Source organism: Terrapene carolina, unplaced genomic scaffold (assembly GCF_002925995.2).
Source record: "Terrapene carolina triunguis isolate 2854851 unplaced genomic scaffold, T_m_triunguis-2.0 Scaffold96, whole genome shotgun sequence".
NCBI classification, from domain to species: domain Eukaryota; kingdom Metazoa; phylum Chordata; order Testudines; family Emydidae; genus Terrapene; species Terrapene triunguis.
In genome coordinates, this window is record NW_020664447.1 from 8,301,375 (window position 1) to 8,319,678 (window position 18,304).

The 18,304-nt window shown below is 42.3% G+C and overlaps 1 protein-coding gene across 1 annotated transcript in view; it reads left to right on the forward strand.

Annotated features, from left to right (window-relative positions):
* ARNTL (aryl hydrocarbon receptor nuclear translocator like) overlaps positions 1-18,304 on the forward strand; it is a 42,500-nt gene that overhangs the window by 10,818 nt on the left and 13,378 nt on the right. The window contains exons 7-12 of the mRNA XM_026651241.1: positions 2,058-2,207; positions 5,569-5,815; positions 10,338-10,444; positions 10,860-11,010; positions 11,798-11,886; positions 14,275-14,383. Coding sequence (XP_026507026.1) covers positions 2,058-2,207; positions 5,569-5,815; positions 10,338-10,444; positions 10,860-11,010; positions 11,798-11,886; positions 14,275-14,383 — 853 coding nt within the window. The remainder of the gene's footprint in view (positions 1-2,057; positions 2,208-5,568; positions 5,816-10,337; positions 10,445-10,859; positions 11,011-11,797; positions 11,887-14,274; positions 14,384-18,304) is intronic.

Consider the following 18,304-nt stretch of genomic DNA (forward strand, 5'->3'; position numbering starts at 1 on the left):
CTAACATGAGGTAAAATCCTAAAGAAGACAAGGCAGTCTGTAGTTATCATGTGAGTTAGCAGGTCGAGTTGAACACTGTGGTACAAACTAGAGTTCACTTGAACCTGCCAACTCATGTGAAAACTACAAACTACATTGTCTTTACTAGGATTTTACCTCTTGTTAGTTAACTGGAAGTAAGAACACACCCTTTGTCCTACTGAAGAAGCACCCCGTATATGAGGCTGGGCTGATGTAATTAAACAGTGTGGATGACTCGTTTATTCCTTGTTGACTGGAAGCCCTTTTTGAGGGGGAATGTATTCTGGAGTAATCCTGAAACAACTCTGTGGCAGGGAGTAAGGGATGTTTCAAAGTTTCTTTATCTTTTTGAAAGGACTTGTGACCTTTGGAGTGACGTGTTTCTCGGGAAGAGAAAGAAACTGACAATATAAATAACATTTATCCAACTTAGATAGTATAGTCAGATAATATATGATTTTTATACAGTTAAAGGTACCTGAATTTGGTGGTAGCTAGTGAACTTTGTGTTTGTTTGATACAGCAATATGGCCAGTGAGTTAGGAAGCTACTACTAACCCTGGCTGTCCTCTTTTGTAGATTGGAAATCCTTGTAATGGAAGAATAGCAGGAAGCTGCAGCTTCTTGCACTTGGCAGAGTAGTGTGAACTTTGACCCTAGGCCTATGGCTTTTTGGGATAAGTAGTTTTATAACCAGGTGATCATTTTGTTTTAAAATGTTGTGATCTGGTTAACTTTTAAGAAAGTTGTTTTATTAAGCAAATTTTCCTATTTAAAGTGGTGATCTACTCTCTTTGCAACACATGCAAGTTCATTAGGGTGGTTTCTGAGGATGGGAAATTAATAGGATCCCTCGTGTGCAAATTATCTTTGTGTGTTCAGTTGTGGTGCTTTGCACACACAAAATTGCAGCTGTAAATTTAGAAGCCACTTACGAAAATTTGACCAAGTAAGTCTATGTTCCTCGCAAGCACATGTATAAATAACTTCTGTGGTTGCAGGATCAAGCCCAATTATTTTTGTGAGGCACAAAGTTATTCATATGCTTAAATGTTTGCAGGAACATGCTGATCCATTGAAAGTATCATATATCCTGAGTATTTAGAGAGAGAGAGATTTTGAAATCATTTAAATGTATCTGATACTATGTACATCATATACCACTTTAATGCCACATTTATATATAAAAACACGACACAGTATGAGCTCATAATTTGCTTTTTTTGTGACGTGTCAAGTTTCCAAATTCCTGGGGTAGCCATTAACAGTATGCACTGGAAAACATTTGAACACCATATATACTGTTAACATCTCACATTATCAGGATCTTGGCCCATGTATTATTTTGAAGTCTGGGTGCCAGGAACTCTGAGGCCAGATTCAGCCTTGGTGTAAGGAGACACAACTCCAGTGACATTAATAGAGTTATGCCTGTTTGCACCAAGCTCTCAAATAAGGAGTCCCAAATGCCATACATATCTTGTAAGTTTACCACAGGCCCTATTAATGGTTTGTAGCATCCGGGCCAACTGCACAGTTATAGAGTTCAAAGGAATCACAAAATCTATTGCAAAGACAATGTAGGTTTTTGCAACAATTCTCTGACTTTCATATTTGGGATCCCTTAATTCTAGGTTGGTGTTCCTATACCCAATGTGGCCACTGTTGACAGTGGGCACACAAATAAATTATCCAGCCAGGTTATTTATTTTATTTTATTATTTATTTATTTATGCATGCTGTCTGCTTGGCTGGTTAACACATCTTTCAACAAATAAGAAACATACAGCAACAAAATAGCCCTTCTTAACTTCTGAAGGAGTAAGAAATATTTGTGTCATCTCTATGTGAATCCCAGCAACTCAGCACTGGATATAATCTGATCATTAAAAATAAACTTGAGATGCCATGAAATTTTCTGAGCACATTACTCTCCCCTCAAAGACATTACTAAAATAACTGGAGAGTTGAGAATGTAGTTTAATTAATTTTAGTAAAGACAATGTTTACTGAGTTGAATTTTTTGTTTCATGCAGCTGGACTTCCAGTTAAAACAGATATAACACCTGGGCCATCGCGACTTTGTTCTGGAGCAAGACGTTCCTTCTTTTGTAGGATGAAATGCAACAGACCTTCAGTGAAAGTAGAAGACAAGGATTTTCCTTCCACCTGCTCAAAGAAGAAAGGTAATGTTTGTACATTTTATCAAATATAATGGTGGTTTTACAGTTATTTTCTCTGTACTGTTGCTATATGAAACACCTCCCAGAGCAACAAGAGTAAGTGTCAGATTAAAAACAAAACAACCTTCAGTCAATTATAAAGAATTTCTGAATAGAGCTGCTCTGTGTTTAGTGCAGTCGTCACTGTTGCGACTGTGTAAAGGTTTGTCTGTTACTCTCTTGTTCTCTTTATAGCTCCCTAAAAGTAGATGTCCTAAAGTTACATGTGCTGAAAAAGAAATTTTGTTAGTGGATAAGGCAAAATTCTGCTCTCTGAAGCATGCATGGCTTTAGTTGAAATCGATGGTAGTGTGTGCAATTATTTGGGGGTCTGAATTTAACTGTAAGCCCTAAGCTTCAAAGTTAATGGTTCTTAAGTACCTAGGGAATAGATTCACAAAGGTACTTGCATGCCTAGTTCCTCTTTAGGTGCCTAAATCCAACATTTAGGCTTTGATATAAGGAGACACAACTCCAGTGACATTAATAGAGTTATGCCTGTTTGCACCAAGCTCTCAAATAAGGAGTCCCAAATGCCATACATATCTTGTAAGTTTACCACAGGCCCTATTAATGGTTTGTAGCATCTGGGCCAACTGCACAGTTATAGAGTTCAAAGGAATCACAAAATCTATTGCAAAGACAATGTAGGTTTTTGCCAACATTTAGGCACCACTGACGTTCTCAAAACCACTATTCAGCAGTTGCCTAACACTATAGGCGTCTAAAGTCACCATGGCACCCAAGTTTCCTTGGATAGGCATGTTCAAAGCTGCCTAAGTCTTGTTGCTGCCCAACTGCTAACAGGCTGGTTAGAGCCCTCACTTATCCCTAAGCCTCAGGGACATTGTCAAACTAAGTGTAGCCCTGGACAGCACCCCAGTAGGGCCCAAACCAGTAGGCATGCTCAGGTTCACACGTACTTTCCTTGGATAAGGTCACGGAATGGGCCAATGGCAAAAGCAGAAGTAGAACCCATTTATCCTGTTACTTTGTCTCATGCACTGATCATTTTGCCTCAGTGTGAATGTGATCTCCAGCCAAATGCATCATATGAAAATATTCAGTATACCTGTCTTCAATTAATATTAGGGCTGTCGTAATATTAGGGCTCTCGATTAATTGCAATTAACTCACGCGATTAACTCAAAAAAAGAATCGTGATTAAAAAAATTAATCGTGATTAATTGCCGTTTTAATCGCACTGTTAAACAATAGAATACCAATTGAAATTTATTAAATATTTTGGATGTTTTTCTACATTTTCATATATATTGTATTCTGTGTTGTAATTGAAATCAAAGTGTATATTATTTTTATTACAAATATTTGCACTGTAAAAATGATAAAATAAATCATATTTTTCAATTCACCTCATACAGTACTGTAGTGCAATCTCTTTGTTGTGAAAGTGCAACTTACAAATGTAGATTTTTTTTTTTTTAGTTACACAACTGCACTCAAAACCAAAACAGTGTAAAACTTCAGAGCCTACAAGTCCACTCAGTCCTACTTCTTGTTCAGCCAGTTGCTAAGACAAACAAGTTTGGTTACATTTACAGGAGATAATGCTTCCCACTTCTTATTTACAATGTCACCAGAGAGTGAGAACAGGCATTTGCATGGCACTTTTGTAGCTGGCATTGCAAGGTATTTACGTGCCAGATATGCAAAACATTAATATGCCCCTTCATGCTTCAGCCACCATTCCAGAAGACATACTTCCATGCTGATGACGCTCGTTAATTAAATTTGTGACTGAACTCCTTGGGGGAGAATTGTATGTTCCCTGCTCTGTTTTATCTGCATTCTGCCATATATTTCATGTTATAGCAGTCTCGGATGATGACCCACTACATGTTGTTCATTTTAAGAACGTTTTCATGGCAGATTTGACAAAACGCAAAGAAGGTATCAATGTGAGATTTCTAAAGATAGCTACAGCACTTGACCCAAGGTTTAAGAATCTGAAGTGCCTTCCAAAATCTGAGAGGGATGAGGTGTGGCGCATGCTTTCAGAAGTCTTAAAAGAGCAACACTCCGATGCGGAAACTACAGAACCCGAACCACCAAAAAAGAAAATCAACTTTCTGCTGGTGACATCTGACAATGAAAATGAACATGCATCAGTCCACACTGCTTTGGGATTCTTCTCGAGCAGAACCCGTCATCAGCATGGATGCATTTCCTTGGAATGGTGGTTGAAGCATGAAGAGACATGAGTCTTTAGTGCATCTGGCACGTAAATATCTTGCGACGCTGGCTACAACAGTGCCACGAGAACACATGTTCTCACTTTCAGGTGACATTGTAAACAAGAAGTGTGCAGCATGTAAATGTAACCAAACTTGTTTGTCTGAGCAATTGGCTGAACAAGAAGTAGGACTGAGTGGACTTGCAGGCTCTGAAGTTTTACATTGTTTTGTTTTTGAATGTAGGGGTTTTTTTGTACATAATTCTACATTTGTAAGTTCAACTTTCGTGATAAAGAGATTGCACTACAGTACTTGTATTAGGTGAACTGAAAAATACTATTTCTTCTGTTTTTTTTTTTATAAAGTGAGCACTGTACACTTTGTATTCTGTGTTGTAATTGAAATCAATATATTTGAAAATGAAGAAAATATCAAATATTTAAATGGTATTCTATTATTGTTTAACAGTGCGATTAATCGTGATTAATTTTTTTAATCACGATTACTTTTTTAATCTCTTGACAGCCTAATTAATATATTTTTTAAAGATGTGACAATATTAAATTGTTCTCTAGCAAAAGGTAACAGACACTGTTTTCAATTAAAAACCTGTGTACAGAATGCCAGTATATATTCTGAAGGACATTGCCATGGTATTCTATTTTAATTGAAACCTCTTTTCTGTTATTTTGTAACCTCTGGAAACTTAAAACTGAAATATTTTACTTTCAGATTATATTTTCCTCCATAGTTTATGCCTCTGCACACTGATTTGTTTTGTCCTATATGAGCTAAGAATTATTAATGAAAAAGCTCATAGTGTGACTTCTTAAAATTGCAACTTTGTCATTTGCGGGAAAATGCAAAATTGATATTGACTGCAATTGTTGAACTATCGGACTGGGTCTCGATATTAGCAGTGGTATCACAATGGTAAATTTCACACTAAACATTTGACTTGTCTCTAATATGCAGTGTGCATTGATATATACCTCTTCTGCATTAGTTTATGAGTATGCAGCAACTTAGTTTTCCAAGATAGAAGGAGAAGCACTGCAAGTTAGCAGACCTGATTGAGGGCCAAATTTATCTGAATGCAATGCTGATTATGTTAACCTTTTCTTTTATAGCAGACCGCAAAAGCTTTTGCACGATTCATAGCACAGGATATTTAAAAAGCTGGCCGCCAACAAAAATGGGACTAGATGAAGACAATGAGCCAGATAATGAAGGCTGTAACTTAAGCTGTCTTGTTGCAATTGGACGGTTACATCCTCATGTAGTTCCTCAACCAGTCAATGGCGAGATCCGGGTTAAACCTACAGAATATGTCTCTCGACATGCAATAGATGGGAAGTTTGTTTTTGTAGATCAGAGGTAAGAATACGTTTATAATTTTCTTGGTAACTGGAATAATTGTATCATGCTACTTGCTACATAGCCTGATAAGTTATTTATTCACAAGAGAGCCATTGTATCAGTATGAAAATAAAATTGTAAATCATAACTCTTCTGTTGTACTTTATAAATAGTACTAATCACAAACTACTTTCATGTAAAGATAGTTCCAATGGGATTGCATTATAAATTATTTATGCCCTCATATTATACACTACTGACTCATTAACAAGTCTAACCAAAGCAAAATTATGTTGTACATTTTAAAAACAAAATAATACAAGGGCTGGGAACCTTGGTTGCCACAAAGATGAATAAATTCAAAGATGAATTCTGCTCTGCAGATGCTTGATAGAATTTTCTATATGGAATGATCTAAGGAGATATACTATAATAATAGTTTATAAGTTAAAGCATATGCTTAAAGTTAAGGATGTGCTTTAAAGTGCTCAGCTGAATTCGTGCCTTAATAGGGAATCTCTCATAAATGACTCTGGTATAGAGTTTAAAAGATTAATAATCTGAAAATATCAGAATCTTTGAAATGGAAACTATGTGCAATACTTCAGCAAAAATCACGTAAACTACTGATATCAGCAGTATGGTTTGGTTTTATTCCTTCTTAGGTTTTGGTTTCAGTCATGTTCCTGTGTTTAGCTTTTGTTCACAACTTGTCCTAGAGCAGAAGTTTTCAAACTGTGGGGCATGCTGCCCTAGGGGGGGTACGGAGGAATGGGGGGGTGAGGGTGAGGGAGAAGAGGAGCTGCAATGCCAGCCATGCGAGGCGGAGGGAGGGAACGCCACTTCCGTACCCTGACTCACCTCAGTGGTCCACCAAGCCTGTGGGTCAGTGTCAACATCCACTGCTGTGGTGCTGATTTCCACTCCATGCCCAGCGCTGGCTCCCCCCCAAAGACCGTTGCACGTGCCTTCCCCACCCTGAAATCCAAAGGGGCAGATGTTTTTATTTTTGTCTGGGTTGGTGGGGGACTCAACCAAAAATTGTAACTCAAAGTGGGGGGCACAGCTCAAAAAGTTTGAAAACCGCTGTCCTAGATCATGGGTTGTCAATCTAGGGGTCACACACAAATCCAGGAAAAGTACTTTCTTTTTCTTTCGAGCTGGGTGAGAAGGGGGGATCTTGAAACTTTCAGGTCATGCATGGAAAAGATTGAGAATCGCTATCCTAGAGTGTTTGCTTTTATTTGCTTATCTTTTGGACTACAACATTGTTTTGGGAGCACTTCAGAATTTTGCCCTTTCAGTCAAATATATGTTATGGTATGTAAGTACCTTCAGATCTCCTAAATACCACACAATTTAACTACACCATTAAATGTTTAATTTGGTCATGTTTAGTTGCACTATTTTTGTTTCCTCTCTCTGTCGTATTTTCCTCCTCCTTCCCTGTGGCAACCAGTTCAGAATCTGAGGAAGAGGGAGACCTCTGCACATTCCAAATCATCTTAGTTTTCTATCCTATTCCTTATTTAATGCTCAGTCCCCTGGAGAGGAACTTGCTTTTCCAATGTTCAAAGATGGAGAAGATGGAAGGGATTGTAGCAGGGTCTCAGTTGGTCCGCCCAGCCGCTGGGGGGTGATGGAGAGCTACTGCCTCGCCGAAAGGCCTTGGTCACACCTTTCTTTTGATGGGGAGTTAGTGGAGGGAGGTGTGCCGGCATGAGTCAGTGGCGTGCCCCTCAGGCAGGGGGAGCGCCGGCACGAGTCAGTGGTCTTTATAGAGGTTCTGCCACCTGAGGCGGGGTGGCTGGGGTAGGGGAACGCAGGCCCACCCAACTCCACTGCGTTCCAGCCCAGGGCCCTGACAGTGGCTGGGCTAGGGTCTGTGGGGATCCGTCCGCAACACGCTGACCAAATACTGACTCACCACACTGTCCAGTTCTGCCCTTTGGCTACTTTCTACCCGGTCTCTCAAGTGGATCCCTCTGGTTCCTCCAACTCATTGGGATATTCAGCCGCCGGTAGCTCCAGCTCACCCTCAGCATCAGGCTCACTCTGGCTCGGGTCACTGCCTGGCTCCTCCAGTTCCTCGAAGTACTCTGCGGCCGGCAGTCCTGGTAGCCTGAGTCCTTCCTCAAGGTCAGGTTTCCCCTGGTCCAGGGCCTCCCCTGGCTCGGCAGCAGGGTCTGCAGGGAACAGCCAGCAGTCTGTGTCTGTCTCCCTCCCTGGTGCAGCCCTGGCTGGGCTAAAGGCCCTGCCTTTTGTACTTTCTGTTCCACCCCCTCCCCTTCCAGGGGGTGGAGTAAACTTGGCCTGGCCCCGCCCACTCAGGTTGAGAGAGAGGCTCTTTACCCTCTGGTTTGGAGGGAGGCCACCCTGGCTCCCTACAGAGATTCACTAGCATATAGAAACTCATGCAGATCTATTGTAAACATCAGTGATGCACTTCCTGTTCTATTTCTTGATTATTTTTTTCTTTCTCATAAGTGAGTTGCTTTATTATTATGCCTGTAGCTCAACTGAAAATAGTTGGCACAGCTTCTGGTTTTCCAGAGTTATCTACAGTACAGCTGCTAAAGCCGATGCCATCCAGTGACCTAACAATGTAAAACTATCCCCGCACAAGTAATTTCCATGCTAATGCACGGTAGTAGTAATGCAAGGAGTATGGTATTTTGAATTCAGTTCGCTGTGTTGTAAGCTGTATTTATAATGTAGAGTTTCTAAAGCAATACATAGAAAAATTTGAGGACCATCTTGGAAGTTGCTGCACACTCTGGTCCTGATCCAGAAAAGAAGGTAAGCACAAGTTGAATCAGAATAAGGGTGCTCAGCACATTGCAAGATTCAGTCCCTAATCTGGTCTTGTGACATTCAGGAGTCTATTATTCTGCACAGGTATAGAGCAGTTTAAAAAAATACTTCCATCATGCATTAGGGTTTATGTGCATGCATTGACTCCAAGCTTAGGATCTATATAGATCCTTGTTATTGGAATGTCAAACCCAGATATCCCTAAACCTCTCTCCAGAATTAACAGCAGGATCCTGGAGTGCTTGAAGTTTTCCGATGAGGAAGTGAAAATAGGTTGGCTTTGAAGAAAAAATTCTAGTGAAACAAAAGCCTTGTATAATGTCACACATTCCTATATTCCTGTCTGATTATCGTGGTAGTAAAGATGTAAAGTCAGGTATCTCAGTGCTAAATCAGTAAAATGTATCCATCGTATCTCCTCTTTACTTTTTCTGTGTTTTTTTTCATTCTCAGTCATCTTTTGCTCCTCCTTTTAAGGCCTTTCAGCAAAGATTGGGAAACACTCCTATCCAAAATACTAAGATTGACAAAAGCAGGCTTTATGACCAGGGCCGGCTCCAATTTTTTTGCCGCCCCAAGCAAAAAAATTTTCCCGCGCCCCCCCGGCCCTGCCCCAACTCCGCCCCTTCCCCGCCCCATTCCAACCCCTTCCCCAAATCCCCAGCCCTGCTTCCTCCCCTGGGCGCGCCGCATTTCCCCTCCTACCTCTCCCTCCCAGGCAAGCCTAGGAGGGAGAAGCAGAACGGCGGCGGGCTCGAGGGAGCAGGCAGCAGTGGAGCGGAGGTGAACTGGGGGGGAGCGGTTCCTCTGCGTGCTCCCTCCCCCCCCCACCGGGTTACTTCCTGCGGCCCTCCCCGTGCCCCCCACTGCCACAGCTCACCTCCGCTCAGGTCCGGCTCCTGGCTTTTTGCACCCCAAGCAAAAAAAAAAAAAAGGAGCCGGAGTGCCGCCCCTTGGAAAGTGCCGCCCCAAGCACATGCTTGGAGTGCTGGTGCCTAGAGCCAGCCCTGTTTGACACAACAGAATCCTGGGTACACAAAGGAAGAAAACAGATTTTAGAACATTAGAAGCCTGAATGCTCTTGTTAAAATATTGTTTTCAGTGTTGTAGCTGTGCTGGTACCAGGAAATGAGGGGAACCAGGCGGGTGAGGTAATGTCTTTTATTGGACCAACTTCTGTTGGTGAAAGAGGCGAGCTTCCGAGCTACATAGAGCTGTTCTTCAAGTCTAGACTTGAAGAAGAGCGCTATGTAGCTTGAAAGCTTGTCTCCCTCACCTACAGAAAGTTGGTCCAATAAAAGATATTACCTCACCCACCTTGTATCTTTAGCTAAAATGGCATTTTGTGTCCTCAGGCTTCCTCAGTACCTTGTGGCCTGCTACAAGAAGGCTTTAGCCAATTCTAAACACTCCAAATTACAATTTACATCCAAGGCTTGGTAATTGGAAGTGCTTTTGTATCTGTAGATGACCCATCAGTATAAACTATTTCAGGGAAAGTTATTGGTATTGTATGTTTTTTGTTTTTGTTGTTTTTAGCTTATTTCAAAATTAAGGTACAAATAATGGAAACTTTCTGTTTCTCCCCTAAGTTAAAATAATATATTCTATGGTATTGTTTTATAACTGAGTAGGGGGCATGGGTACATGTTAATAATACTGATGTACCATTTTATTTTAAAAAATTATTGTTCGGGGTTTTTTTGTTTGGTTTTGTTTTTTTTAGGGCAACAGCCATTCTGGCATACTTACCACAGGAACTTCTAGGCACTTCATGTTATGAATATTTTCATCAAGATGATATAGGACATCTTGCAGAATGTCACAGACAAGGTAAAATGATTTATAATTCAGTGTTAAGAATGAGGGTTTTGGTTTCAACAAGTCAAAACAGTCAAATATATATTAGTCTTCCTGATATTTCACACAAAAATAACAACAAAGGGATAAGATTTTTTCAGGTTGGCAAACGTTAAGATTTTTCTTGCATGAAAAGGACTTTGTTTGATATACACTGAACAGTGTAAATATCCTAAGCTAAAGTTAAATTAGTATGGAGTCTTCTAATTTGCACTTCAGGTACAAAGATAAAAAAAAAGTATTAGAAATAGTGCTGTTCTCTGCACCAGAAAAAAAAAAAAAAAAGGCAAATGAAACTGGGAGAATCTGCATCAAATCTTTACTCTTCATGTATTCAGTGTGCAGGTCTGAAAAACTAGGGTTGTTCCTTATGTCTCCCTATTTTTAGTTTTACAGACAAGAGAAAAAATTACAACTAATTGTTACAAGTTTAAAATAAAAGATGGCTCTTTTATTACCTTGAGGAGTCGCTGGTTCAGTTTCATGAACCCTTGGACCAAAGAAGTAGAATACATCGTCTCAACAAATACAGTTGTTTCGTAAGTATTTTCTTCTAGCAGATGCCCTTGAACATCAGGAGTGTAGCCATGCTTCAAGTGTAAAATCATGGGCGTTGCTCCAAAAATGTGTACACATCATATATTACATAAAGCGTATGAGCTTAATAATGGCTAGCCTTACAACAAAAGGAATGAAATCTAGAAATTAGCTGATCTTTTATTACAGTTTGTATAAATCTAAATAAATAATGTACAGAGTAAGACACTGGTGTACAGTCAATGAAAAGATTAGGGGCCCAGTGTCTTACTCTGTACATTATTTATTTAGATTTATACAAACTGTAGTAAAAGATCAGCTAATTTCTAGATTTCATTCCTTTTGTTGTAAGGCTAGCCATTATTTAGATTTATACATGCTTTACCCACGTGGAGCCTCCATTTTCTTCTCTGGAGTTCTGTGATGATGCAGGGGTGTGCCCCTGCACAATGAATTGTTTGATCAAATCCTGGATCAGCTGCTCCCTCCTGTTAGGAGAAAAGCAGTTTGGGCTCAGTAATGCATGCTTGACAAGCCATAAGGGTTTTTGTTTTTCCTTTAGGATTGTTTTTAGTATATTATGCAGCTGTTGCTACTTAATGTGTCCTACAGAACTCTTATTGATTTATATAGCCCTACCGTATGTGTCATTCACTATGGTTACCTCCATGGTGATGACTAAATTTGTCTTATAAATCACAAACGTTGAAACTTCCCCCTTATAACTTGCTATGTATATTTAGCACTTACAGCTATTTTATCACAGTTTCTTCCTGTTGATTTCCTCAGCACCAGTGTACTTGATGGTGGAGATGCAGCCTTTCCGCAGCTTGCAGCTTCTCCGCACAGCATGGACAGTGTACTTCAGGCTGGAGAAGGTAACTACAGTATAGTGAGAAGCTTGCGCTTGCTAGACAGCAATCATTAATAGACTTTCCTTGGTTACTGAATTAACCCTGTGTGCTCCAGTTTGTTTCTGTCATCCACCCGAGATTATTAATCACTTGGAAGATGATAGGTGTACACTGTACTTAACATATATAAGTTCCAACAAGGGCTCTGCCCCAGTGAGGTTAAATCTATTTTAGATAGAAACATACAAATAGTGACTGAGGAGCCAGAGTGAGCGCATGCACTCATAGGGCTCAGTGGTGGAAGGCTGTAAGGAGAGATTTGGAGGAGAGGAAAGGTGTTTGCCACATGAGGACAGCTCTACGTGTAGGTCACTTTTTTATTTTTGGAAAAGACACCTGTTCTGATCCTGAGCTGTGGCCAAGGAGCACATAGTGCAACTCAGCTTAATCCTTAGCATCCCTAATCCTATCTTTAAGATCCCCCCCAGTTCTAGATCTGTCATACCACTTTTCCAGTGCCAGACACGAAAGCCGCTCTAATTTATGCTTGTTGCCTGCCAACAGCCCCAAAGGGCTGTTAGGGCAGCTAGGGATCAGCCATACATAGGAGATACCCTGGTCATTTCATTGGCACATGGCAGCAGGGTTGGGAGGCTTGGTGACATAAGAGCTGCTACTGTGACTGTATGCCACATGAGGATCCCTCTGTTCTGGGGAAATCCTGTAGTAGCCAGTTGAGCTGGCTTTACAACAGTTTTGTTAAATAGAGCAGCAGAAATCTGCCCCAAAGTACTGAAAAATGAGTCAGGACTAGGGGCACTGGCCACTAAGAAGAGAGGATTGGCCAAGAATGTATGACCTGTGAGGTGGTGTGGAAAGGAACAGGAGCTGAGCTGTAGGCAAGGATGTGGCTGCATTGCAGTAGTTCTGGCTGCATTTAGTGTGTGGTGTTTGGGATCTTTGAAGATGAAAGGTGGTATATAAGCGGCTTTATTATTTTAAAATCTGTAATACAAATTTATTTTTCTTCTTAGATTAGAAAAAAATCCTATTAGAAAATATGCAGCAAAATATTTCAGACGGAAAAGTTGAGGTGGCGTTAGCATGGGTTTATGAGTTCAAGTTTGGGCCAGCAGTGATTCGTGCTGTGACCTGGCACACAAGCTTGCAGCACCACTCAAGTTTGGCCCACCCACCCCTCCATCATGATGGAAGGACAGCCAGGCCAAATTTGGGTGAGTGGCATTGGGGTCTCAGTGCCGCTCAGAATTTATGCCTGCCGTCAGTAGTGCGGAGAATGCTTTTACCACCCTGGCTGGGCCCAGATCCCACCATCGGCACCACTGGCATCGTGCAGGGCCTGAGGCAGCTCACCATGCCAAGAGCCCAAAAGTAGAAGTGGGGTTGGGGATGCCACTCCCACTGGCAGTGGCTCTGGAGCTTAGGGAGAGGCAGGACTAGGAGTGGTCCCCTGGTTGCAAGCAGGGCAAAGCCCCTCCATCTGCACAGGGAGGATAGTGGCCCCACAGTTCTTGGCCCACTGTATTCCCCCCAGCCCTCTACTGAGTTGAGATGTGATTTGTAAGGCTGACTTTAAGGACCTGATTCTTCAAGGTGCTGAGCTTCCCCAATTCCCATTGACTTCAACCCAAAGGGTTCCTGGCGAGGTTGCTAGTATGAATTGTTAACACAGAAGACCATTAACAATTGCACACAATCAATACTCTATCACTTCCTTATTATTTTAGTTCATTTTATGTCAGTCCTTCCTCTACTTCCTTCATTGTGCCCTAGAATAGAGCAAACTCCTCCTGGCTTCCCCATAAGTGCTATTCAAGTGCCAAGTCTGTATTAGAATAACAAACAGCAAGAACATAATGTTCAGGTCCCCTGTTGCTTTTTACTCCCTTGTCAGACATTTACAGTTACCCTAATGGACTTGATTTAAAAGTTTAGCAGGTAACTGTGAATTATTCCCTGTTGGCGGTGGTGTTCTGCTAACATGCTGACATGATAGTACTGTGTTTAGTGTGTGTCAGTCCTCTCTCCCCCTGACTGAAATGTGTATAGACAGTAGATGAGCAGCTAATATTAATAAATTAAGTATTCAGCACTAACAGTTTGGGCAAGGTGCACCCAGCTGGGCTGGGCCAGCTCACTCATTCAGCAAGCCATCGGTTATTATAGATGTGTCATTAGATGGATAAGTCCTGAGTCTGAGCTGCATCTCCTAAGAGGCACAGCTTAGCTAGGCCCAGAATTTACACCCATCGTATTCTGGTTCCAACCCCCAGCATAAGTTAGAGCAGCCCTGGTGCCTCGCCTCCTCTCCTCCCCTCCCCTTTAAAAACCTTGCATAATCTCTTTCCCTTATTATGTGTGTGATCTTACAAATATTGTTTCATATTTTAGGTGGCACAAAAAGGACCCATCCTACAGTTCCTGGTATTCCAGGTGGAACAAGAGCTGGGGCAGGTAAAATAGGTAGAATGATTGCTGAGGAAATCATGGAGATTCATAGGTGAGAGAAACTGGTATTCTGCTCTAACTTAATAGATAATTTTTTTTAAAGGGGAAAGTAAGAAATACCCTACCTTTTTGATTTCCATAAGCACCAAGTATTACTATGCAGTTGCAGTGTAGTGGGTATTTTCCATTACAGTGAAACTTTATCTGTACTAAGGGTACACGGACATGGTCAAGTCAGAAATTACAACATTATCGAGAAATATAATTTGCTCTCATTTTTCAGTTTTTCTTCTTACAGTTAGTCTTTTAGAGTAATCTGTGTGCATGATTACTGTAATGATCTGATTACTAGTCACTGTAATCACTTACTTTAATAACCTTGGAAGAGGCAGAAAGAGAGCAGCTAACAATGAAAGAGGTTAGCTCTGGAGAGGGGTCAATGAAGCAAATAGTCTGGGGAAAAAAGTTAAGTTTCACAAGCATAAACTGTATGCCCCCTGAATGCCAAAGAATGTTGAATAGGTACCAAGAAGTAAAGATTAATAGATAACCTGCAGCAGAACAAGGAATACTAGGACCAAATGCAGAGGTGATTTATCAATTGATGTAAGTTACATTCAGGACTCAAATACAGGATACTGCTCGGGGGAGGGAGAGCTGGAGGGTTGTCTGGGCTGGGGGGCACCCCGCAGCTGGATTCTGGGGGAGTAAGGGGTGTGGGTCTGGGCCAGGGGGTGCCCCATGGCTGGGCTCTGGGTAGAAGGGGATGTGGGTGTCTGAGATCGGAGGGGCAGAGTTTTCCTCCAAGATGTGCCCAGCTAGTACATGTGACACATCCAGACTGAGACACCTAACAAAGAAACAGGAACTGGGTTGTCGCAGGAGTTTCTTTAACACACTACTCCCGGGGGGAAATTTTTGTTGTCTGTATTGTTACAGACATACTTGCTGAAAGGTAATTTGAAATAAATTACCAAAATAATTGAAACTGGCATGATTATATTGTGTTATTTTGTCAAACAAAATATGCAGAATTTTAAAATATTGTGCGCAGAACTTTTAATTTTTTGGTGCAGAATTCCCTCAGGAGTAATACAATGCATGGACAGAGCTAGGTGCCTAAAATTGGGATTCCTAGAAGCCAGCATGCTGAGTGGGGAGCCACTTAAGCTAGCCAGTAGGAAATGCTGAGGAGTGGGGTATGGCCTAAGCCCCACCCCCAAAGGGAGTTCAATTTTGTGAACACTGATGGTGTCTAAATGTTGAAATCAAGTACTTAAGGTTCAATTAGACATCAAAACCCCTTGTGACTCTAGCCCTAAGTGATTTGACTAAGGTCACACAAGCAGTCTGTGGCAGAGGAAGTTGACCCCAGATCTCCTAGGAGGCTAGTGCCTTAACCACTGGACCATCCTTCTTCTCTTGCTCTAAGATAATAGTATCTGCCCTTGTCAGTTCTGTTCATACAGGCAATACCAGTAGTTAGCAAAATGGATAAACATTTTTGTAACAATGGAGAATAAATTCCTGCTATGTGTCTTAGTTCATTAAAATTTCCCACTATGCTTGAATGTCAGTCCTAAATATTTCCAGTAGGTGGCCACAGGTGCCACACAAGCCATGTCATATTTCATACTGGGATAAAATGGCTTGTTAGTGAATTGTTAGTGGCCTGAAGGTCACAAATCACAGTGGGCTGGATGCAGTTGACTACCAGATGTCTTGTGGCAATCGATTTAAAAGTGAAACGGTATGGCGTTAGACCACTAATTAGTCCTCCATAGGAGACAATAGTTCACTGTCTTGCACTTCAGGAATAATCTATAATTTTACTCTCTGACATTCATTTCTGAAGTATGAAAATTAGACTAAGACCATTTTGAAGTGTGGTTATGTTATGTGAAGGGACTCAAAAATTGGCATGGGAGGGTGGCATGTTTGTGTATGTCTGACTCCAGCCCAAATTTGGTCAGTTGAATGTATTTTAGAATGGCCAGACCTGTAAACTCAGCTTGGGATCTGAAAGTAAAGCTTGCTGACCTCGGGATGGGGATGACGTGGTGCAGAAAAGATTAAAGAAGCCTTTGCAGACACCCCCCATTCAGGGGCCATCTTTCCACCGGTCAAGCCCCAAACATGAAGGCTGTTCTAATTTACCCTACTGTCAACAGTCTTAAATAAGGGGCTGTTTTATATGGCTGGTCCCCAGCTGCCATAAAGGAGGCCCCTATCATGTTCCCTGTACCCAGCTAAATTCCCCTTCACTAGCAGCTGGGATGGTGGTTGTCATAGGACCTGCTACAATGAACTCTCTGGCATATGAGGTTTCTTGCTGCATGTATCCTCCAGTGGAAAAAAAGAAGAAAATCTCACACATCCAATAATTATTCTGCAGCTTTAGTTCATAATCCTGATGATGCACAAGCCAGGACAAATTCCAGATCCTTTTCCCATAGCTTCGTTGATGCTGAAGGCACAAGAGGAGTAAAAACTAGTGAAATGTTTTTATCACTTCAGTGATGCACAAAATGTTATATAGGAAAATAACATTTTTACATAGTTGCTTTTGTGACCCTCCCCCCGCCACATTTTTTAAATTAAAAAAGCCAAATCCAAGGCTGAGCAAAGACTTTAAAAGTTTCCACTACTTTTAATAGCTGTAAAACAGTCTATTGAAGCTCATTTTAAATAGCATTTTGTACTATTATTCATCTTACTCACAGAAACAAAGTACTTTGGATTGTATACACTCCACCACTCTTGTTTTCCTTTCAAGTGGAGAGAGCCCTGGTTTAGTTCCAGTGCTCTTTCACCAGCTGTTTCTATTTTCCTCTACTGCCTTCTGTTCACAATCTTCCCACTGAAACTCTGCCATGGTAAATGAGTTTCCCACTTTAAAAAAAAAAAAGTTTGGCATTTCTGATGCTAAGAGGATCCTTTTCACAAATTATCACATGGGAACTACCCCACTCTATTTTCTCTAATTGTACAGCCAGCAAGTCTACAACTCCCTAGCATTTCCACTAATGTGCAAAACATTCAATGCTAGTATACCAGGTTGGGGAAATCCTGAACTAAGTAAAAATAGTGTGGCTTTGAAATGTCTCTCTTACTGCATGCTCACTACACCCTAGGGATAAAAACAAATGCCCAGTATACCTATGTCATGATAGCTTATTGAAAAAAAATTAGGAAGGAAAATATAATGAAGAAGTTTGTCTAGGGCTACCATATGTCTGGATTTCCCCGGACATGTCTGGCTTTTCGGTCTATAAATTGCCGACTGGGGGGGGGGGGGGGGGGGTAAAAATCAAAAAATGTCCGGGGTTTCCCCCCGGTCGGCTATGGACAGAAAAGCGGCGGCCAAGCGCCACTGGGCACCCAAAGCCCCTTCCCGGCTCCCCCCATCCCCTGCAGCCTTACCACGCTGTTCAGCCCCTCAGCTGTCTTCCACCTCCTCCCCTCCCCTGAACGCTCCGCCCCCTGCTCCTCCCCCTCCCCTGCTTCCCGCGAATCAGATCTTCGCGGGAAGTCTGAAAAGAAGCAGGGGCAAGCGGGAGGCAGCAGCAGGTAAGCTGGGGCGGAGGGGGGGGCGCGAGGAGGAGAGCTCTGGGGAGGCATGGCCCGGGCCGAGCAGCGCCCGGCTGCTCCGGCCCAGCTCGGGCCCCAGCGGCTCCAGCCCCGGTTCCGACTCCAGGGAGGCGACCCCGGCTCGGGCCCCAGCAGCACCGGCCCTGGTTCCGGCCGAGCGCGCTGGCCCAGCCCCGGCTGAGCACCCCCGGCACGTCCCAGGCCCGGCCCCCAGCAGCGCCGGCCCTGACCCAGCTCGGGCCCCAGCAGCGCCGGCCCTGGTGCCGGCCCAGCCCCGGCCGAACACCTCCGGCCGGGCCCCAAGCCCCGCAACCCCGGCCGGAGTGCAGCCCGATTCCTGGGCTCTTTAAAGCCGGCCCGGGACAGGGAGGGGGGGGGCGGA